Genomic DNA, 24128 nt, shown 5'->3' with positions numbered 1-24128 from the left:
CTAGGAAGAACATCAAGGTTTGGCTTAGCCTTAAATTTAGTATGTAATTTTTCTTTTTGCAGTGAAAATGTTTTCCGAAATCACTTATATAACAAAAAATGATTTTAAAGTTGAAACAAAAATTATGAAACCCAATTTTAACACTCACTGTGTGCCAGGTATTAGGACTCAGAGTATGATACATATATATACTGGATTCGCTGTAAGTCTTCAAAGTTAATATTAATGCCCCCATTTCACAGATAAGAAAACTAAGACCCACAGAATGAAAGTGACTTGCTAGAAATTGAATCCAGATTTATATGAATCTACAGGTCTTGTTTTCTACAGTCGGTGTTGGGAAAACCTGATAGGATGACTTGAAACAAATATTTATTTAGTTTAAAATATCTTTTTTTTGGTTGCGCTAGGTCTTCAGTGCTACCCGCGGGCTTTCTCTAGTTGTGGTGAGTGGGGGCTCCTCTCTAGCTGTGCTGCCCGGGCTTCTCATTGTGGTGGCTTCTTTTGTTGCAGAGCACGGGCTCCAGGCACATGGGCTTCAGTACTTGCTGCGCTCGGTCTTGGTTGCTCCGTGGCATGTGGAATCTTCCTGGATCAGGGACCGAACCCGTGTCTCCTGCATTGGCAGGCGGATTCTCATCCACTGTTCCACCAGGGAAGTCCCAGGATGACTTTTTGTGACTCTTTACATAGGAATAATTTACTTCACAACACATTTTTACATGCCACGCACGGATACAGTATTAGTGTGTTATTATTCGCTTCATCCTTCATTCTCTGAAAGGAGTCATCCTGCGGGGCCCCTGTGACCAGCGTCTCTCCTCACACTTATGTGTTTATGTCCTCTGGCACCTGAGGGAAAGTCTGGTCAGTGGAGGGCAGGTAGAGGGGGGTCCGAGAGGACCAGTGTCCATAGGATGGTGAAAAGGTAGCCAACTACTGTAGGTTAAATCTTTCCATCTCCTCCTTGACCTGTGAGGAGGAACATCACCACACTTTCCCTCTTCAGAAATCTCTCCTTGAGTGTTTCAGCCCACGCAAATCTTCCCATTCTTTTTTCTACTTTCACATGGGGACTTTTCGCCATGGCCACGTTTCCTCTTTGTGGAAATCGTCTCTTGGTTTTGCCTGCCCAGCCATCAATTCCTTTTGTTTAAATAACAGAATTCCTATTTTCTTCAGGGGAATGCTCCTTTCCTTTCTCAGTCCATGTGGTTTGGGACTGCAAATATCGGTTCTGGGAGTGTAGATGAAACTCATGCTGGTTGATTGGCTTTGTCCAATTTCCAGCCAAGATGTTTGGCTGGAAATTGGCACTTGATTAAGAATAATCCAATGAGGACTAGCACATGATCTTGTTTGTTTGTTTTTTTTTTTAAATAAAACTACAGGAAATTTCGTGAATTTTCCACCAATGGGAAGAACCTGCCTAAGGATGAAGCCAACAGATAAAAACAGAATGGAGAGGCAGAGATTCTTCTCTTAGTATATATATATATGTTCTTTTTTCTTTTAAAAAAACTGCATGAAAGATTCTTTAAACTCTATAGTGCGCTACAGTTTTCAGAAGTTTCACACACACGATTTCATACAGTCCTATAATAACTTCCCCTGCCTTTTCAAATTGATGCACTAATCTGAACACCTGGATCCAGCTATGCCTGAAACCTCTAGCCTTAGCTTTTTTATTTTTGTTTTTTAGTTGTATGATTCTATTCATTCCTCCTCTTTGCTTAAGACACTTTTAGTTAGCCTTTTTTTCCTTGCAATTAAAAGAATTCTGTCCACCAAATGATTTAATTGTACACTGCCTAATATTGGGGGTAACTGTTCTTCTGCCCGATGTTTCTTGTCCTCAGGGACTTCTATGATTTCTAGGGCTGAGAGTAACTCTTCTCCTTCTCTATTACAGGTGCCAAAGCACTGCTTAGTAAATACTCTAAATTATTACCCTAATCATTTCTTACATAAAAGCAACAATAACTTACACTGAATCGTCCAACTTTAGATTCTTTCAGTTCCACTTGTATCCTATAACAAATCAGAGAAGATTCAGAGATGTGGGCGTTATGTTCAAGGGAAACCTAAGGTGGGGATTCCCCAGAAGGAAACCCAACTGGAGAAAGCATAGTGCCAAGGGTGTGGTAGAGTGAGAGCGAGAAAGATTATTGAGGAACCAAAAACAATGATACGACCTTACTGGGAAGACTTGCAGAGGGGAAGTGTGTAGTGTAAAAGCACTCAATCTCTATAATTTCAGGAAGTCAGTATTGCTGATGTCTAAAATTCATAGATAAGGGAAAAACAGTAAATTCTTTAGAAGTTTGGAAGTAATGGTGGAAAGGAAGTTTAAGGAGACAGGTCCAGTGGGGGAAAACAATTGGGCCAGTTGGGTTAAAATTTAAGTTTGCTTCCTCACCCAGTGGTGGGCCCTAAGGTTGAAGGAGGATCCAATTACATCCCACCTCCAGCTGCACTGAATCAGCTGCAGTGTCAGATGGAGTGAGCCCAGTTGAGCGCCCCCACGTGGGCAGTAGGCTGACTTACTTTCCTGGCTCCAAGAATCCAGTGATCTTGCTGGTGTTGAAGGTCAACATGGCAGACACATTAGTGGCCTGGAAATTCCAGTAAAAAGAAACAGGTCTAAATGAAGGAGGTTGTCATGTACAGGATGCATAACTATGAGAACTGGCTGTCTCCTCTAAACTAATACCTCACTGAGTTAAAGCAGGACCTTGCCCACTGGACTGTAGGCTACCAGGAAGCTCATTGTAGGTACTCAATAAATGTTTGAACTTGGACTTGAACATTTTTACTTGAAATTGCTCACTATTATGGGCTTCCAAGGTGGCACTAGTGGTAAAGAATCCACCTGTAATGCAGGAAACCCAGGTTCGATCCCTGGGTTGGGAAGATCCCCTGGAGGAGCGTATAGCAACCCATTCCAGTATTCTTGCCTGGAGAATCCCCATGGACAGAGGAGCCTGGAGGGCTAAAGTCCACAGGGTCACAAAGAGTTGGACATGACTGAAATGACTTAGCATGGCATGGCTGACTACGATAGCAATTAAACTTTGAACAGACTACCGAGAGAAGATGTGCGGTGCTTTGTTGCTTCATCGTGTCCAGCGCTTTGTGATCCCATGGACTGCAGCCTACCAGGCTCCTCCGTCCATGGGGATTCTCCAGGCAAGAATACTGGAGTGGGTTGCCATGCCCTCCTCCAGGGGGTCTTCCTGACCCAGGGATCGAACCCAAGTCTCCTGCATTGCAGGCGGATTCCTTACTGTCTGAGCCACCAAGGTACAGAGGCTTATCTCTGGAGATCTCTAAAGGGATCCTTTCTAGCTGTCTCAGGGCCAAGATTCAGCTCTAAGAAATAATAACAGTAATAATAATAAATTATGTTTTAATTTAAAATATGTTGATGACAAGTTCGATAACAATGACAACCATTAAATTGCACATCAACATCTGGGAGCAATTGTTACTGTTTAGCTGCTAAATCTGGACTTCTCCTTATGGACTCACTTAGTGGAACAAGCATACATTAAGTAAATAAACCTGCAAAGAGCTACATAAGTATCTTTACATAAGTCCTATGAAGAAAAATAATAGGATGCCATAAGACAAAAAAGTGACAAGGGTCGTAAGATAGATCAGGGATAAGGGCAATCAAGAAAGGCCAATCTTGGGACTTTCCTGATGGTCCAGTGGTTAAGAATCTGCCTGCCAATGCAGGGGACATGCGTTCGATCCCTGGTCTGGGAACTAAGACCCCACATGCTGTGGGGCAACTAAGCCTGTGCATCACAGTCTGAAGACTGCATGCCCCATAAGCTGCGCTCTATGACAACAGAAGCCAGCACAATGAGAAGCTTGTGCACTGCAACTAGAGAGTAGCCCCCAGTCTCTGCAACTAGAGAAATGAAGACCCATAGCAACCAAAAATAAATAAACTTAGATAAAAAAGAAGAGAAAGGCCTATCTGAGGATCCTTAAGTTGAGATCAATTTTAAGGAATTAACCAGGTGGTCAGTGCAAGGAAGAACCAGCAGGAAAAGGCAACAACATTTGCAAAGGCTTTGAACCTTACCACACCGAGCCGGAAGACAGGCTCCTTGACGGAGTTGGGCAGGAGCACAAAGGCCTCGATCTCCATCTGGGCGGCTGTGGACAGATTCCCAGGGCTGAAGTTCAGGCATGGGGCAGAGATCACTGCTCCCTGGAGCTCCAAGTTTGTGTTGGGGTACAGTCTGGCTATCTGAGGGTGGAATGAAGAGATTATGTCGAGAAGAAAATATGCAGGTTTGCTGGGACAACTTGGAGGGAGCTAGAGCAAGCTGAGACCACCTGTTGGTTTAATTTCCACAAAATGCTCTGTGCCTTGTTCTCTTAAAGGTATCACTGGACATCCTTCCATGTCAGACATATAGAGCCTGCGTCACCTCCTGGCTGAACTGTATTCTATTCCACTGTGTGTGGGTACTACAAATGATCTAATCTTATTGGGCATCAAGTTGTCTCCAAAGTGTTGCCTTTTAATAACTACTCCCCTGTGTACCCTTGGCTATTATTTTGGGGGATACATTCCCTGCGGAGTCCAAGGACAAGAATATTTTTAAAGCTTCTGCCAGGTATTGCCAAACTATCCTCCAGAAAGGTTGGACTGAGTTTTTTCACTCCACACCCCTCCCTGGGCCATCGCTGAGAGCTATTGCTTCTCTAGAGCCCGCACGCCTGGCTCCCTTCCCCCTAGTCTGATAACTGCATACGCCAATGTTTTTGAGATATGACACACCTAGATTCTAGCATTTAAAAAGCTCTGGCAATTTTCTGTTTAATTAAAATTTAATCTGGGGTCAAGACTGTTCCGTGTAGGGGGGAAGTTGGTAGAGGAACAGTCCCAAGAGCCTTTTAACTATGCAAATATAAAATCTACGTTCTATTGTAAAAGGGAGATGTTTAGAAGGTTGAGGAGGTAAATCACTTTCCCTCAAAAGGATAGCTGATCTGCTTATGTGTCAGGTTGATTATGATGTGAGCAGGAAGGAGGAGGGGGAGTTTCCTCCTCTTTCTGGGCAAAAAGGGCTGTTGGAGCCAGGATGTGGCCAAGGTCCCAAAGCTAGTGCCAACAATACAGCGGCAGGTTGGGCTGTTGTGGGGTTCTAGGGAGAGAAGGGGCCTGCTGTGGGGGGTGCCTTATGGAAGGAGATGACCCAGGTACTGCAGCATTTGAAGTTTAACAATTTTCCCATCATTATAATTCCTCTCAGCCATCATCAAGCCTCCTGAAAGGAACTTTAAACACTACTGCCTATCTGAGCGGTGTCTTAAGGGTACCCAGAAATTAGAGGAGAAGACAGGTAGATTTCTATGGGATTAAATGAGACATTGCACATAAAGAGCTTAGTCCAGCAATGACAGAGCTACAGGGTTATTCACCGTGTCACTGATATAGCAAAGAGAAAACGTACATGTCCTTCCATGGGAGACCCAGATACTCAAACTATGCTCAGTCCATAATACAATGGCAGACAGGATTCCCAGGAAAACAAGAGTGAGGAAGCTTTTTATTTACCTATACAGAATCATCTCCTGGTACAGTAGGGGAAAAAGTAAGGTGAAAACTGGTGTGTAAAATATACCTCCATTTGTGTAAAAAAACAAAGGAAAGACAAATAACATTTGTTTGTATATACATACAATCTCCCCAGAAGGATGTGTGCAATCTGATAATATTGGTAGACTTGGGGTGTGAGCTGGATGTTTAGGGGACAGGAGTGGATGGGAATTTTCACTCTATAACTTTTTAGGTCTTTTGAATCTTGAACCATGAGAATTTATTATCCATTCAAAAGATAATTTTTGTAAAGCTGCAAGAACAGGGCCTGACCGCTACTACACCCTCTGTGAATTGGGGTACATTTTGTGGGGCCTGTCAGTATTCCTTGGGATTGTCAGAGATCATCAGTAAGAGACTGGGTGGTCTGTGGTTCCAGGAGACACAGGGCTTGGGCCTCTGTCATTTTGACTTTGAAGGGAAACCTGTAGCACCCCAGCCTTCAGTGGGGACCCTGCTGTGGGCCTTCTGACTCTTGATCAAGCTGAGAGGAGGTTGCAGGTTTTAAAGAATACTCCTGAAGGCTTTCGGGGCTCAACCTGCACCCTGAGGGCTAAGGGAAGCCTTACCCTGGGAACAAAGGCGCGGAAGGACTTGGTGTTCAGTCGAATGGTAGAATCAGGTGGAATCTGCAATGAAGGGACACAAAGAAGTTTTAGGTGCTCCGGCCAGAGCTGAAGGTCTGAAGAGAGATGGGGAAGTGAGAGGGTATTTAATAATGTAGCTTCTTGACTGCTTGCGGTTACCATGGCAATGATGAGATGCTTGTTCTGCATTCACCGTGAGCACATGAATCTCTGGGGTCCTGGATGCTCTCCTTGGGGCATAGGTGACATGCAGGACTCAATCAGAGGATCCACAAGAGTGAGATTTGCAGTCTCACAGACCTAGGTTTGACTCTAGGTTACTATGTAATCCCAGCTGAGTCCCTTTCCCTCTCTGAGCCTCAACTTCCTCACCTATAAAATGGAGATAATTATGTGTGTGCGTGTATGTGTGTGTGTTAAGTTGCTTCATTTATGTCTGACTCTTTGCGACCCCATGAACTGTAGCCCACCAGGCTCCTCTGTCCATGGGATTCTCCAAGCAAGAATATTGGAGTGGGTTACTGGGCCCTCCTCCGGGGGATCTTCCAGACCCAGGGATTGAACCCATGTCTCTTATGTCTCCTGCACTGGCAGGTGGGTTCTTTACCACTAGTGCCAGTCCAAGAGATAATTATAGTCCCCACTTGTTGGGTTATTGTGAGAGCTAAATGAAATGGTGAGTATAAAACATTTAGCCCAAGGCCTACCACATAGTGGGCATTCAATAAAACACAGCTACTATGATCCCTTCCGCTGAAGGAAAGGTCTGTACCACAGGTGGGAAGGGTGACTCAAAAATGACAATAGAAGTAAATGACCCTGGCATGGATGAGAAATCATTCAAAGGACAAATGTCACTCCATCCATCACTGCTGGTCTCCAATTTATTACCAGGATTGGCTGGACCATCCAGTTTGGACTGCATTGTGTTTCCTCCACCATCCTGACATGGAACACGAGGCTTCAGCTTTTACAAAGAGCTACAAGAAACAGCTGCCTAAAACCCCAGAAATTTGAAAGAAACAAAGAAATTTTCATGATGTGACCCACTATAAAATGTAGTAACCTTTATACAAAGCCACATTGGAGACAGTTTTGTTTTAGAGGTAAATGCTAAGGTGACGTCTTCTCTCCTTTTCACTATGAATCCCTAAATCCTGTACTCTTTCCATTTTGACTACAGGAAGCACTCACACAGATCTGTGGTTTTTAAAAAATTCAACTTATGGGTCCCGTGTCTCCATAATTGTGCCTTACTTTTAACTTGGTCTTTATTTTCTATTCTATGAAATCTTATGAATTTATCAGTGTATCTATTATCCTGCCTCCTTCACTAAAATCTTTTTTTAAATCTCCACAAACCATCAGGATGAAAGAAAATATGCATGAGAACAGATCTAGGGACTTCCCTGGTGGTCCAGTGGTTAAAAACCTGCAGGGGACACAGGTTCAATCCCTGGTCAGGGAACTAAGATCCCACATGCCATGGGAAAGCTAAGCCTGAATGCTGCAAATACTGAGCCCATGTAATCTAGAGTCCATGCTCCACAACTAGAGAAGCCCCCGTGCTCCACAGGACCCAGCACGTGCACACACACACACACATACACACACACACACACACACACACACACACACAAAGATAACGGATCTAGACAGGAGGGAAAAGTAAAATATGGACAAGCAAGCCACAAAATCTTCCACAATTGTTATAATGGAGAAAGAACTTTGAGCTTCCTGGCCACCAAAGTGAAAAGGGAAATTGTGCTAACATATTTTTCCTGCTCTTGATCTTTTTTCTTAGTTATAGTTTACTATTTCACTGATGTAAATGGGTGGAAAAGAAAGAGGAAGGAAGACCAAGTGACAAAGTCATCTGTGAGAGCTATTCTGCTACGAGTCTCACCATGTCATCCGTGATGGTAAAGTTCAGGAATCCCGCTTTATGATAAACTAGGCTGGCGGTGTTGAAGGCATAATCAGAGATGGCAAAGTAGACCATTCGGCTGTGTTCCTCAGGAAGGTTCATGACAGGAGCAAGGAAAGCAACTGGGAAGCGGTCCTCTAGGCTAAAAATTTCTCCCTAGAAAGAGAGAGAGAGAGAATCCATTTGAACTTTTCTAAGTCTATCCCAGGGCTAGACACCTGAGCTGGGAGCCTATAGAGTCTGATGAGGGAACACTGGCTAGAAACACTGCCTGAAATTCCACCATTAAAGATGTTTTCCTTGGAATCTTAAAAAAAAAAAAAAAGATCCAAATGAACTTGTTTACAAAATGGAAGTAGAGTCACAGATGTAGGGAGCAAACTTATGGTTCCTAGAGGATGGGGCAGGGGAAGGGATAAGTTGGGATCCTGGGACTGACACATATACACTGCTAAATACAAAATAGATGACTGATGAGAACCTGCCGCATAGCACAGGGAACGCTCCTCAGTAGTCTGTAATGATCTATATGGGAACAGAACCTTAGAAAAAGAGTGGATATATGTCTCTCTATAACTAATTCACCTTGCTGTAGGCCTGAAATTAACACAGCACTGTAAATCATCTACGTGTGTGTGCTCAGTCACTCCGTCGTGTCTGACTCTTTGTGATCCCAGGGGCTGGGGCCTGTCAGGCTCCTCTTGTCCGTGGAATTTTTCAGGCAAGAGTACTGGAGTGCGTTGCCATGTTCCTCCTCCAGGGGCTCTTCCCGACTCAGGGATTGAACCCATGTCTCCTGCACTGGCAAGTAGATTCTTTATCACTAGAGTTACTTGGGTCACTCAAATCAACTATACTCCAATAAAATTGTTTTAAAAAATATGCTTTCCTTTGGGTCAAAGTGTATGTCCAGGATCCCCTAATGAAACGCTCATCAGAAGCTTTGGTGTTTTAACCTATAGGACCTCTTGGCCAGCTCTTCAGTGCCATCGAGGGCCAGCTCTGGTTAATGTCACCTGCAAGGTGGGATAGGTGAAGGAGTGGAGTTGGGGGCAGGGGAGGAAGGAAGTTTCAAGGCCTAAGTGATGTAAGACACCATGGAAGGATCCTGGCTCTGGGAATACTCCCCACCACTCCATATTGCCCTGCCCTTGACACAGTGGGAACCACGGGGACACAGGGACAGATCTGAAGCTGGGGAACAGGAGGCCCCAAGAAAGGGCTGAGCTGAGGGAATGCCACACCAGGGCTGGACCCACTCAAGCCCCTGACCCAGGACCCTTACCTTGAACATCACATCCAGCATTTGGGCTGTTGCTTGAGGGGCCCCCATTAAGCTGTAATCAAGGCCAGCGAGATGGTCAATCTTCGTTGTGACTGTGAACCAGGGGAAGGGACAGAATTAGGAGGCGGGTGATGCAGAAGTGGTGAGGGCTCTGGCTGACCCACACTCCCTCTGGAGAGGTCTCCAGAGCCCCTTGCCCCTCCACCTTAAGACCCTCCACCCAGTCCAGTGCTGGGGCAAAGAGTTCCTTCACCAAGAAAGAGGTGACATGGTTTCTTCTGTTCGGCTGATGATTTAGCCACAAGGGGACAGGTGTGCTTAGCCCAGAGCCTGAGCAGTTTCCAGAGTCTTACACACACCCCCCCCCCGCCCGCCACACACACACACAGCCTGAGCGCAGGAGGAGCTCAGGTGTGGCAGCCCCTCCATACCCAGAACTTCACACCAAAGAAGACATACGATAGGGAAAATTCTCCAACCGAAGATATTGCTCTTCAACTTTATAACCAAGACCTTGATCTTCAAGGAAACCAGCCTCCTACCAATATCAACAAATAACCAGGAAGGCGGGGCCATGTTCAGAGGACCCAGAGACTCCCCTCCAAGACCTTGGGGGCAGGAGCTCTCTCTCCCACATGCTGGGGCCTCTGTGCCCACATGGGTCTCCACTGAAGGGAAGGTTAGCAGTGAGTGTGGAGGCCTGGGGGCCAAGGCATCAGGGAACACCTCCAATTGTCCAGGACCTGTCCCTGACAACTTTACCTGTGTAGCCTAACTCTGGAGCCTCTGCTTGTAGAGAACCGTTCTATAGGTACTCTTAAGTGCAGGCAAAGAGGTAGTATGAGATGCTCTCTGCCCCATTGTTGGTAATAGGAAAGGATGACAACAAACCTACCTGTCCAGCAGCTGGGGGCTCACTAAATAAATGGAGACACATCCATAAGATAGAACACTGTGCAGTTATTAAAATGAAGTCTAGGGACTTCCTTGGAAGTCCAGCGGTTGGTGGTTACTCCACGCTTCCACTGCAGGGGGCACAAGTTCGATCACTGATTGGGGACCTAAGATACTGCAAGCTGAGTGGCATGGCCAAAAAAAAATGACGTCTATATAATTATTTTGGAAAACTGTTTGGCAGGATCTGGTAAGGCTGAACCTAGGCACATCACAGGAACCTGTAATTTCTCTCCTGCATATATATTCCAAGATCCATGTCCATATGACCTAGAATATTCACAGCAGTACTACCCACAATGATTTAGAACTGAAACTACCCAAATGGCCTTCCACAGGTCTATAGATAAACAAATGGAGAGATGTTATGGCTGATCCACATTGTTGTACAGAAGAAGCCAACACAACATTGTAGAGCAATTATCCTCCAAATTTAAAAAAAAAAATGGAAAGACATGGACACAGTGGATGACACAGCAGGAGAGTGAATGAACTCATAATATGGAACAATATGGATTGACTTCATATTTTATTATTTTTTTGAGATTTTCTTTATGTGAACCGTTTTTAAAGTCTTTATTGAATTTGTTACAATATTACTTTGGTTTTATGTTTTGGTTTTTTTAGCTGCAAGTCATGTGGGATCTTAGCTCCCCAACCAGGGATTGAACCCACACCCCCAGCACTGGAAGGCGAAGTCTTAATCTCTGGACCACCAGGGAGGTCCATGGAGTGACCTCATATCTTAAAGTTGGACAGAGAAAGCCTTCTGCTTTTGATAAAAGACTGTGATTACTGTATAGGTCCATTCATGTACCAAGTGCAAAGCTGATCTTTGCTGGAAGAAGTAGAGAGGATGGTCACCCTTGAGGGGTGGGTAGTGCCAGAAGGAGACATGAATGGACTCTGAAAGGCCAGCCATGTTCTGTATATTGATCTGGAAGCAGATAAGTGCGTGTGCTCAGTTTGTGAAAAATTTTTAAAAACTCCACTTACAGTTTGAGCACTTTTCTCTCTGTATTGACTTCCATAAAAACATTTTTAAAAATGAGATCTGTTTATGTGTGCTGATGGAAAAAGATCTCCAAGGTATACAGGCTACAAAAGAACAATGTTTCTACTATTATAGACTAATGTATATGTTCATAATTATGCATATTCACATATATTCATGAACAAAAGTAATACATATGTGAATGTATGGTGGTGGTGGTGATTTCGCTGCTAAGTCGTGTCCGACTCTTTGTGACCCCATGGACTGTAGCCCACCAGACTCCTCTGTCCAGGGGATTTCCCAGGCAAGAATACTGGAGTTGCCGTTTATTTCTCCAGGGGATCCTCCCAGACCAGGGATTGAACTCCTGCATTGCAGGTGGATTCTTTTACTGATAAGCCACCAGGGAAACCCATGTAAATGTATATTCATATGCTTATGTATGTGTATATTTATATTTGTACATGCAAAGGAAACATCTGAGAGTACACACTCAAAACAGAGTTTACCTCTTGGAAGAAAATTTGGGGAGGAAAGGGGACTTTTAATTTTTACTTTCAACACTGCTGCTCCATGTAAGTAAGATATCATAAGGTACATATTAATGTACACACTTATAAAAATTAATGAGAATCAAGGATGGGTGGAGTGTCCTACCTGGCAGGGTTTGGAGATAAGGCTGTAGCTCAGAGGTCACCGAGTCCTGAATAATTTCGCAAATCTGAAAAATATGGGAAAAGAAAGCCCGAGTGAGTTTGCTGGCTTTGGTCTGGCCCTGTGCTAATTGCTTCAGTCCCATTTCACATCTTTGCTAGTTGGTCATTGATTCTACAAAAATTCATAAGTGCTTATGATGTGCCAGGTACCGAGAAAATAGAAATGATCAAAAACATGTCTGCTCCCACATGGACCCCAATAGAGTCCAGTTGGGCCTGTTAAAGTCCATCACAGGACTGGAAATCAGAGCTAGGTAATTGCCTATGCAGCCGGATGAGGCAACATGGCTGGAGGCACTGCCTGAAACTCCGTCATGAAAGACCTATTCCTTTGAGAATCCCTAGTCTCTCAGGGTCTAGAATTGAACAGCAGAATTAGATAGTTAAGTAGCAATAGCCACACAAATAAGTGTATACTTAATGCAGATACTTAACAGATTAGCTGGATGGATCAACAGTCCTTGTGTTACCGAGTCCAAGCTCGCTCTGCTTGCTGAACGCCAAACAACAGGCCAATGGATGGAGACAGGTAGTAAGACAAGGAATCTGTTATTCCAAGAGCCAGCTGACCCAGAAGATGGCAGACTAACGCTTCAAAATAACCATCTTCTCAGGGTCTGGATGTGGGGTTCTTTTATAGATCAGAGATGGGAGAGATGAGGAAACAAAGTAAAAAGGCTATTGATCTTGCAAATATCTCCTAGAATGACAAGCCTTGGGAAGGGGATGTGTTAATTTCTTCCTTCGTGCCATCTACAAGTGGACCAGGGTTCTGAACAAAGGCACTTTAACAGTCAGGAGAGGGGCAGGATTTTCTGAGGCAGGCCATTATGTCTAATAACAAAAGCAAGGAAAAGCAAGTCAAAGCAACAGTTCCAGCGTAGAGTCAGAATTGGCTTTTCCCTGCAACACTTGTTTCCCCAGCTGCTTGTGGAAGACTGAATCCTCCCATCCAACAGGCTACCACACATAGTAAACACTCAGAATTTGCTGCCCCAGTTAAATTGTGTGCTTCTCAAGAAATGGAAATGCATGCTCTCAAACCTGTTTGCTTTCCTTGCTATTGCAATCACTCAATTATTCCTTACGTAGGGACTTCCCTGGTAATCCAGAGATTAAGAGTCCATCTTGCAATGCGGGGGATGTGGGTTCGATCCCTGGTTGGGGAACTGAGATGCTATGGAGCAACTAAGCCTGCACACCACAACTACTGAGTCCATGTGAGACAACTAGACAATCTGTATGCCACAACGAAAGATCCCACCTGCGGAAACCAAGACCCGATGTAGCCAAATAAATAAATAAATATTGAAAATTCTTTTTTATGTAAACCCATGAAATAAAGACTGAGAAAAGAGTTGTTTCTCTGAAAAACCTGTGGTAAGTGCTTTGGAAAGGTGAGTTGCTTAAAGAAAATGCCAGTAAACTGCTGTGGACCGGAAAAGCTTACCAGGAAAACAATTATAAAAATACGGAAGGATTCTGCATTGAGATCGCTTAGCAAACATCTCTAGATTCTCACTGTGGTTAAAGAAATCTAAGCCAGAACCTGTGGCTGATGCATGTTAATTGTTAGGACAGTGCTAGGCCAATTAAGAGACTGTTTACAAAGAATGGTTCTGCGTCTTAGGTCAAAGGAATGTGCATTTACTGTTTCTTAAAATATTTGGATTCATATGTAAATATTTTCTTTGTTCAAGGCTGTGTGAGTGAGCCCTCACTTTATTTTTTTTCCCCATTTATTTATTTATTTTTATTTTTGGCTGTTTTGGGTCTTCATTGCTCCACGCGGGCTTTCTCTAGTTGCAGAGAGCCGGAGTTACTCTTTGTTGCAGTGCACAGACTTCTCATTGCGTTGGCTTCTCCTGTTGTGGAGCACAGACTCTAGGGTATGTGGGCTCAGTAGTCACAGCTCCCAGGCTCTGGAACACAGGCTCAATAGTAGTGGCCTACAGGCTTAGTTGCTCTGCTGCACGTGGAATAGTCCCAGACCGGGGATAGAATCCATGTCTCCTGCATTGGCAGGCCGATTCTTAACCACTGGACTACCAGGGAAGTCTGAGCCCTCACTTTAAACAGCTTTTTTTATTAACCAGCTATCACCTATCCTCCACAGATACAGTGGAGGAGAGGGACTTATGGGGGAGGTGTCCTAGGGCACGTATGTGGCCCTGGCCAAGTGAGAGGGTCACTGATGGCTCCTATGAGGAGGTGACATTTTCAGGGCAAGTTGTGGCTCAGATGGTAAAGAATCTGCCTGCCATGCAGGAGACCCGGATTCACAGCACTATTGTTGTATAATATTATTAGTCTTTATTGTCTCCATCATAAACAGGGGAGCATAAATCCACACCACCATGAAGAAAACTATGTCCCACTAGAAAGGCATGGAAACATGCAACGGGGTGCATGACAAGAGGATTGGCATGTTTCCCAAGCTCGCCTAGACCCTGGGACCCCAGAGCAAGAAAAGGAACAGAACTGCTTGCCACGTCCCATCCTTGGGGTCTGCATGCTATTTTCACTTCAACCACCAGGAGGCACTCAAAGCCAAATCAGACTTGGATCAAGAGAGGTGTGTGCCTGTGTTTCCCCTTTCCACTTCGTTACTGTCTCTCTTCCCAAGCAGTCATCGCTACAAATGCAGCTCCAGGTAGATGATACACCAGGGCCAGGATTTTAGGGTGAAGTAGGTGGATGAGAGAACTGAAAGTTAACATACACCTCTTTATTTTAGCCACAGATTCCAAAATTTGGGGATTTCACAGGATATTTTTAAATGGGGAAAACTGACACTGTTGCTCTTTATACAAAGCAACACAAAGCAGGTGCTCATGTGTTCACCCAGGTAGGAACCAGAGCTCCTACCTGGTCCACACACTCCCAAAGCTTCCTGCTTGGTCTCCACGGGCACCTAAGTGTTGATTTCCTTTTTGGCTTTTGTGGACTGCAGAGCTGGGGTGGGCAGTGAGAAGAACAAGCCAACTCTATTCCCTATTGTTTGACCCTTTGGCCAAGCATCTGACCATTTTCTGTCGAACTGAATAGACTCGGAGTCCAGACACCTACATCTTGCCCTCAGCTTTGCTGCACACCAGCTCCATGACCTTGATTTGTCCTTTCTGGGCCTTGAGCCCAAATATGCCTGGGCCAGCCCCTAGGGCTGTTCAAGTCCAAAGATCACTGAGAATTTGCACCCAACCCATGAGAAGCTCAGCAATGCCAGCTGCTTGGACAAGCTTACCTTGCTCTCCAAGACCCTGCGGAACTTGGACTCGATCTGGCTATGAAAGAGATTCAGCAGCCACCTGGGGAGGAAAGCACAGTGGATGGTCAGCTTGGTGGCCCTGAATGCAGGGAAAGCGGGGCATCAGGGAGAGTCAGACCAGTTCCCAAGAGAGGGCTCCCGTCCCCATCCTGGCCCCTGCAGTGTTCCAGAATCCTGAAGGGGATGAGCATGCAGACTCCCATTTCCCAGCACACCCCCTGATTCAGTGCATCTGACAGCCCAGCCCCAAATTCAATAGATGTGGAGGAGGGGCTGGAGACTCCATGCAACTTCCCGGGTGGCTCATGTCTGCTAATGTGAGAGACAAGGGAGACACAGTTTTGATCCCTGATTGAGGAAGATCCCCTGGAGTAGGTAATGGCAACCCATTCCAGTATTATCACCTGGAAAATTCCATGGACAGAGGGACCTGGCGGGCTACAGTCCATGGGGTTGCAAAGAGCCGGACACGACTGAGCACGCACACTACCATCACCACCACCACCACCTGGAGAATCCATGTTTTTCTTTTTCTTTTTTTGGAATATATCTTTATTTATTCTTATTTTTAAATTTTTGGCTGTGCCTCACAGCAACTGGGATCTCAGTTCCCCGACCAGGATCAAACCGGCCCCTCCTGCAGTGGAAGCGCAGAATCTTAAGCACTGGACCACCAGGGAAGTCACAAATTCATGTTTTTCTAATCAAGGAAACTGAGATTTGAAGAGATTGGCTCAAGGGTTTGTGTGTTTTTCACAAACTCTCATTTGACCAGAAGCCTTTGTGCTCTTTCCATAGCCAAACTGCACTTGTCTGATGGTGGTGAAGCTCTTTATTTTTTGGTGAAAATGGCACACCAGTGCATGCTCAGTCGTGTCCGACTCTTTGCGGTCCCTTTGTCTGTAGCCCGCCATGTCCATGGGATTATCCAGGCAAGAATACTTGAATAGGTGGCCATTTCTTTCTTCCAGGGCTTCTTCTGGACCCAGGGATTAAAACTGTGTCTCTTGCAGCTCCTGCACTGGCAGGCGTATTCTTTACCACTGAGCCACCTGGGAAGCCCGGCACACCCAGCATTACTCTGAGCTTAAATCTGCTTCTGTTCATCTCAGCAGGTCCCCCAAAGAATTACCTCCAAGTGCACATGATGCGCCCATGCAGGACCCTGGACCATCACGCTTATCAGAGGCCTTGGGCCTTGGGTTGGATGGGCCTCTGGCTCCTGCTGGGAGTCAAGCTGGTCAGTGTCCCTGTGGTGACCTACCCCAAATCTCCTGACATGTGCACCTCCACGTCATGGATGTGGCTACTGCAGCTGGAGACAGCGACTTTGGGCCTCCCAGAGGGCTCACTGTCCAAGAGAAGATTCACTGAAATGGTGATGCCTTTGACCTTCACGTCAAAGGAGCCTTTTAGTCTCCTAGAAGAGAAAGGAGAAGTAGTAAGTGATTCATAGACTATAGTCGGCCACCATTTGAGGGGAAATATAAATCTCAGTTCTTACCCCCCAACTAAATGAAACCAGAGTAAGAAGTTAACTACAGAAATTATTACAAATATAGTTATTATGAGATAAAAGATTTGTTATAAACAAGACAATAAAAGAGCAAGAAGAAAGCTTGGGTCCATTTATTTATGGTCGGGGATGGGCAAAAGCCTTTCTAGGTTAAATCCAAGTCTCAGAAGCCATAACAGAAATGGTTATGAGCTTGCCAGCACTGAAAATTAAAACTTTAGAGAACAACAATGGCATATGCAAATTTTAAAAAATTGCATCGTGAGCTAGCCAGAGACCTAATTTGCTTAACACATGAGCTAATATATGAGTTAATTTCCTTAATACACAAAGAACACGCTTATACAGAGTAATAAGGAAAGGACAAAAGAGAAAAGAAAAGAGAGTTTCAAGATATTAACAGAAAGTTCCATTGCAAATAAGCACATGAGACATGATTAAAAAATGAAAATAAACAATGATGCCAGTTTTCATCTATCAGAGAGATAAAAAGTTGAGATTTTCATACCCAGTGCTTGTGAAGATATGGGGAAACCAAACACTAGTTGAAAGAACATATCAGGAACACAGACTGGTGGGACCTATCCTTAGAAGAAATGGAGTAGCCCTCATAGTCAACAAGAGAGTCTGAAATGCAGTACTTGGATGCAATTGCAAAAATGACAGAATGATCTCTGTTCATTTCCAAGGCAAATCATTCAATATCACATTAATCCAAGTCTATGCCCTACCCAGTAATGCTGAAGAAGCTGAAGTTGAATGGTTCTACAATACCTACAAGACCTTCTAGAACTAACACCTAAAAAAGATGTCCTTTTCATTATAGGGGACTGGAATGCAAAAGTAGGAAGTCAAGAGATACCTGAAGTAACAGGCAAACTTGACCCTGGAGTACATACAGAATGAAGCAAGGCAAAGGCTAATAGAGTTTTGCCAAGAGAACACACTGGTCATAGCAAACACCCTCTTCCAACAACACAAGAGAAGACTCTATACATGGACATCACCAGATGGTCAATACCGAAATCAGATTGATTATATTCTTTGCAGCCAAAGATGGAGAAGCTCTATATAGTCAACAAAAACAAGACAGGGAACTGACTGTGGCTCACATCATGAATGCCTTATTGCCAAATTCAGACTTAAATTGAAGAATGTAGGGAAAACCACTAGACCTTTCAGGTATGACCTAAATCAAATCCCTTATGATTACACAGTGGAAGTGAGAAATAGATTCAAGGGATTAGATCTGACAGACAGAGTACCTGAACTATGGACTGAGGTTTGTGACATTGTACAGGAGGCAGTGATCAAGACCATCCCCAAGAAAAGAAATGCAAAAAGGCAAAATGGTTGTCTGAGGAGGCCTTATAAATAGCTGAGAAAAGAAGAGAAGCTAAAGGCAAAGGAAAACAGGAAAGATATTCCCATTCGAATGCAGAGTTCCAAAGAATAGCAAGGAGAGATAACAAAAGACTTCCTCAGTTATCAATGCAAAGAAATAGAGGAAAACAATAGAATGGGAAAGACTAGAGATATCTAAGGGAACGTTTCATGCAAAGTTGGGCACAACAAAGGACAGAAATGCTATGGACCTAACAGAAGCAGAAGATATTAAGAAGAGGTGGCAAGAATACACAGAAGAACTATACAAAAAAGATCTTCAGGACCCAGATAACCATGATGGTGTGACCACTCACCTAGAGCCAGACATCCTGGAATGTGAAGTCAAGTGGGCCTTAGGAAACATCACTATGAATGAAGCTAGTGGAAGTGATGGAATTCCAGTTGAGCTATTTCAAATTCTAAAAGATGATGCTGTGAAAGTGCTGCACTCAATATGCCAACAAATTTGGAAAACTCAGCAGTGGCCACAGGACTGGAAAAGGTCAGTTTTCATTCCAATCCCAAAGAAAGGCAATACCAAAGAATGTTCAGACTATCAAGCAATTGCACTCATATCACACGCTAGCAAAGTAATGCTCAAAATTCTCCAAGCAAATTCATCAATAGTACCGAGAACTTCCAGATATTCAAGCTGGATTTAGAAAAGGCAGAGAAACTAGAGATCAAATTGCCAACATCCACTGGATCATCAAAAAAGCAAGAGTTCCAGGAAAATATCTATTTCTGCTTTATTGACTATGCCAAAGCCTTTGACTGTGTGGATCACAACAAACTGTGGAAAATTCTTCAAGAGATGGGAATACCAGACCACCTGACCTGCCTCCTGAGAAAACTGTATGCTGGTCGAGAAGCATCAGTTAGAACTGGACATGAAACAACAGACTGGTTCCAAACTGGGAAAGGAGTACACCAAGGTTGTATATTGTCACCCTGCTTATTTAACTTATATGCAGAGTACATCATGAGAAACACTGGGCTGGAAGAAGCACAAGCTGGAATCAAGATTGCCGGGAGAAATATCAATAACCTCAGATATGCAGATGACACCACCCTTATGGCAGAAAGTGAAGAGGAACTAAAGAGCCTCTTGATGAAAGTGAAAGAGGAGAATGAAAAAGTTGGCTTAAAACTCAACATTCAGAAAGCTAAGATCATGGCAGACAGTCCCATCACTTCATGGCAGATAGATGGGGAAACAGTGGAAACAGTGACAGATTTTATTTTGGGGGCCTCCAAAATCACTGCAGATGGTGACTACAGCCATGAAATTAAAAGACGCTTGCTCCTTGGAAGAAAAGTTATGACCAACCTAGACAGCATATTAAAAAGTAGAGACATTACTTTGCCAACAAAGGTCCATCTAGTCAAAGCTATGGTTTTTCCAGTAGTCAGGTGTGGATGTGATATAAAGAAAGCTGAGTGCCGAAGAATTGATGCTTTTGAACTGTGGTTTTGGAGAAGACTCTCGAGAGTCCCTTGGACAGCAAGGAAATCCAACCAGTCCATCCTAAAGGAAATCAGTCCTGAATATTCACTGGAAGGACTGATGCTGAAGCTGAAACTCCAATACTTTGGCCACCTGATGTGAAGAACCGACTCTTTGGAAAAGACCCTGATGCTGGGAAAGATTGAAGGCAGGAGGAGAAGGGGAAGACAGAGGATGAGATGGCTGGATGGCATCACCGACTTGATGAACATGAGTTTGAGCACTCTCTTGAAGTTGGTGATGGACAGGGAAGCCTGGCGTGCTGCAGTCCATGAGGTCGCAAAGAGTCAGACACGACCGAGCGACTGAACTGAACTGAACTGATCCTGATTGTAACTACATAGCTTTGGTTCAGTAATTTTACTTCCAAGTCTTTAGTCTGTGGCTTATCCTGTCAAGATATTTGTGTGGGGAAGTTCACTGAAGCATCATGGGGAATAGCAAGAAATGAGGAATTAAGCTTAAATGTCAACTAGCCAGGACAGGTTCAATAAGTCGTGGGCATCTGTGTGATGAAGCCTTTACAAAGAATGAGGTCAAATGTGGTCTTGTTATACAATGAAATATTAGTCATTCATACAAAGGAATAAAGCACCGATATGTGCTGTAGTGTGGATGAACCTCAACAATATTATGCTCCATAAGGGACTTCCCTGGTGGTTCAGTGGCTCAGACTCTGCACTCCTAATGTAGGGGGTCTGGGCTCGATCCTTGGTCAGGGAGTAAAGTTTCCTACACGATGTGGCTGAGGATACTGTGTACCCTGACTAAGACCCAGTGCAGCCAAATTAATTAACTAATATTTTTTTAAAATATTATGCTGCATGACAAAAGCCAGAAAAATATGTGTGCTGTATGATGTCATTTATATGAAAGGTCCCAGATAGGCAAATCTATAGAGACAGAGGCGGACTGGTGGTGGTCCAGGGTTGGGGGAGGGGCAACTGGGGAGCAAGTGCTTAATGGGTGTGGAGCATCTTTCGGGGTGATGGAAACATTGTGGGACTAGGTAGAGGTGGCGGTTGCACAACGCTGTGAATGTACTAGATGCCACTGAATTGGGTACTTTCAAATGGTTAATTTCATGTTATGTGAATTTCACCTCAGTAAAAATATTACATTAAAAGAAATTTAAAAAAAGAATGAGCTAGATATTCATATGGTCATATGAAGAGATCTTGAAGAGTATGGTCTGATTCCTGTCATGGAAATTGAATTAATATGCAAACATTAATGACTGCTGACAAAGGTCCATATAGCCAAAGCTATGGCTTTTCCAGTAGTCAGGTATGGATGTGAGTTGGATCATGAAGAAGGCTGAGCACCAAAGAATTGATGCTTTTGAACTATGGTGCTGGAGAAGACTATTGAGAGCTCCTTGGACTGCAAGGAGATCCAACCGGTCCATCCTAAAGGAGATCAACCCTGAATTGTAAGGACTGCTGCTGAAGCTGAAGCTCCAATACTTTGGCCACCTGATGTGAAGAGCCAGCTCACTGGAAAAGACCCTGACACTGGCAAAAATTTAAGGCAAAAGGAGAAAGGGTTGATAGAGAAAAAAGTGGTTAGATAGTATCACTGACTCAATGGGCACGAATCTGAGCAAACTCCAGGAGATAGTGGAGGACAGAGGAGCCTGGCATGCTGCAGTTCGTGGGGTCACAAAAGAGCTGGACAGGACTTAGCTACTGAACAACAACTTTTGATGACCTATGGTGGCTTAGACGGTAAAGTGTCTGCCTACAATGCGGGAGACCCGGGTTCAATCCCTGGGTCGGGAAGTTCTCCTGGAGAAGGAAATGGCAACCCACTCCAGTAGTCTTGCCTGGAGACCCCATTGGCAGAGGAGCCTGTTAGGCTACAGTCCATGGGGTTGCAGAGTTGGACATGAGTTGTGTCCGACTCTTTGTGACCCCATGGACTGTAGCCTAACAGGCTCCTCTGCCAATGGGGTTCTCCAGGCAAGACTACTGGAGTGGGTTGCCATTTCCTTCTCCAGGGGATCTTCCCGACTGAGGGATCGAACCCAGATCTCCCACATTGCAGGCAGATTCATCACCATTTGAGCAACCTGGGAAGCCCAATATACTGATCTACATACTGAGCATCTTTCTAAAGCACTGTTGTCCAACAGAAATATAATGTGAACGACACGGGTAAATTTAAAATTTTCTGGTAGCTACATTTAAAAAAAGCAAAATTAAAGGAGTGAGAATAGTTTGAATAGTATATGATTATCATTTCTACGTGTGATCAACATAACATTATTAATGTGATTTCTTATGTTCTTTTTTGTACTAAGTCTTCAAATCTAGTGTTTTAAACTTATAACAGATCTCCATCTGTTCTGGCCACTTTTCATGTACTCAGTAAGAACATGGGGACAAAGGCTACTATATTGGACAGGGCAGGTCTACAGTGTCAGTACGGCCAGGTCACCCATATTTGCCCTCCTGTTATGGGTTGAATTGTGTCCCCTGAATTTGTACGTTAAAGGCCACTTAGTACCCGGAATTTGACTGTATTTGAGATAGAGCCTTTAAAGAAGTGATCCAGTTAAAATGAGACCATTAGGATGGCCTAGAGTCCAGTCTGTCCTCCTAAGAAGAGGAGATCTGGACACAGAGAACCACCAGGGGTGCAGGCTCACGGAGGGATGGCCATGTGAGGATGTGGCAACAGGGCAGCCATCTGCAAGCACAGGAGAGAAGCCTCAGAGCAAACTAAATCTGCCCACATCTTGATCTTGAACTTCCAGCCTCCAGAAGTGTGAGATCTGTGACATTCCATTATGGCAGCCTGAGGAGACTAACCTACCTTCCATCTAAGAACCTCAGAGGTCAGAGAACAGTTCAAAATGCTGGAGAGGTCAGCCCAACCTTGACCAATGGCAGACAGGAGACCGGGATAACTCAGAGGCATGCTCTGCCTACAATGTCCCCAAGAGGGTTGACCCCGGGAGGGTTGAGCTCCAGTAGCTGCCAAGCTGACTTCTTTCTTCCCCGCCTCACTTCTGCACAACCCTTGGATGTTTCCCTAAGTCACTCACCAGATAAAGTACTTGGACTTGAATTCTTGCCTTGGGGGTCTGCTGTGGGGAAAGCTAGAACACCCTGGACCCAAGAAGGATGGAATGAAAGCCAAGGTCAAGGTTCCAAGGGCCTGGGAGCACAGCCAACTTACAGTATCCTCTTGCGCACCTTCCAGTCTCCTGTGACCTGGATGAAGGAGTCAGAGATAGAGAAATGCAGGCCCTGGTTGGGGAGGAGCTTCAGGGCAGAGCCGAGCAGCTTACAGCTCTGAATGTTCAGGCTGCGGAGAGAGACCCACAGAAGAGGCATCAGTGCGGAGGCAGAGGCAGGTCTAGTCTCTGCAGGGGTCTTGCTCTCACCCTGGGACCTGGTACCCAACTCCTACTTACCTGCTGTGTGCCCTGAGCTAACCACGCAGCCTTGCCAAGTACTTTGCATGCATTGTGTCAGTTGGCCTCACAGACGGGGTTGGCACTGTTCAGGTTCCCTTTTCACACAGGGGGAAAGAGAACTTCTTGGAAGGGATGCATTTGCCCAGAGTCACACAGGCAGGATCAGAGTCCACAGATCTCACGACCCTGGCTGGGACCCCAAGTAAAGTGCAGAGATGCACCCCATCATCACCTTCCTCCCCACAGCCCAGGTGGGGAATTCATTCAGAGAAGGCTGAGGGCAGCCTCAAGAAGAGACACGAAAGGCCTGGGAGAAGCAAACCCAGACCACACATATCCTGGGGCTGTCAGTGGGAAAGGAATGGTCAAGTTCCCTTTTCTTTGCGCGGTGCACAGTAGGTGCTTGATAGATGTTTACTGATGGACTGAATAAAAGAAGGACCGAAAGAAGCCGTCAGTGGTGAGCAGAGAGGAGTGTGATGAGTCACGGGCTCAATTGTCCCTGCTTCATTGTCAATCCTTCAGAAAGTGATTGATGTCTTTCTTTTAAAGAAATATTTATTTATTTATTTTTGGTTGGGTTGGGTCTTCATTGCTGCATACAATTTTCCTCTGGTTGCGCTGAGGGTGGGTTACTCTCTAGTTGTGGTGCGAGGGCTTCTCCTTGCAGTAGCTTCTCTTGTTGCAGAGCTCTAGCACTCTTGGACTTCAGTAGTTGCAGCACACGAGCTCAATAGTTGCGGCTCCCAGGCTCTAGAGCACAGGCTCAACAGTGATGGCACACAGGCTTTGTTGCTCCGAGGCATGTGAGATCTTCCAGGATCAGAGATTGAACCCATGTCTCCTGCATTACAGGCGAATTCTTTACCACTGAGCCACCTGGGAAGTCTGATGCATTTCTTTTTAAAGCATCAGCTGCTCTGGTCTAAATATCCTTTGAA

The 24128-nt window shown here is 44.7% G+C and overlaps 1 protein-coding gene across 1 annotated transcript in view; it reads right to left on the bottom strand.

Annotated features, from left to right (window-relative positions):
- LOC122448230 (lipopolysaccharide binding protein) overlaps positions 1 to 24128 on the bottom strand; it is a 31914-nt gene that overhangs the window by 4184 nt on the left and 3602 nt on the right. Inside the window, exons 3-12 of the mRNA XM_043479401.1 lie at positions 22947 to 23075; positions 16619 to 16774; positions 15331 to 15394; positions 12028 to 12091; positions 9423 to 9514; positions 8117 to 8293; positions 6193 to 6252; positions 4097 to 4264; positions 2548 to 2615; positions 1989 to 2031 (exon numbers count right to left, since the gene is read on the bottom strand). Of these exons, the coding sequence (XP_043335336.1) occupies positions 1989 to 2031; positions 2548 to 2615; positions 4097 to 4264; positions 6193 to 6252; positions 8117 to 8293; positions 9423 to 9514; positions 12028 to 12091; positions 15331 to 15394; positions 16619 to 16774; positions 22947 to 23075 (1021 nt within the window). The remainder of the gene's footprint in view (positions 1 to 1988; positions 2032 to 2547; positions 2616 to 4096; positions 4265 to 6192; positions 6253 to 8116; positions 8294 to 9422; positions 9515 to 12027; positions 12092 to 15330; positions 15395 to 16618; positions 16775 to 22946; positions 23076 to 24128) is intronic.

Source organism: Cervus canadensis, chromosome 10 (genome assembly GCF_019320065.1).
Source record: "Cervus canadensis isolate Bull #8, Minnesota chromosome 10, ASM1932006v1, whole genome shotgun sequence".
Lineage (NCBI taxonomy): Eukaryota > Metazoa > Chordata > Mammalia > Artiodactyla > Cervidae > Cervus > Cervus canadensis.
The sequence above is the reverse complement of the archived record's forward strand: the minus strand, read 5'-3'. Positions and strand labels throughout refer to the sequence as shown.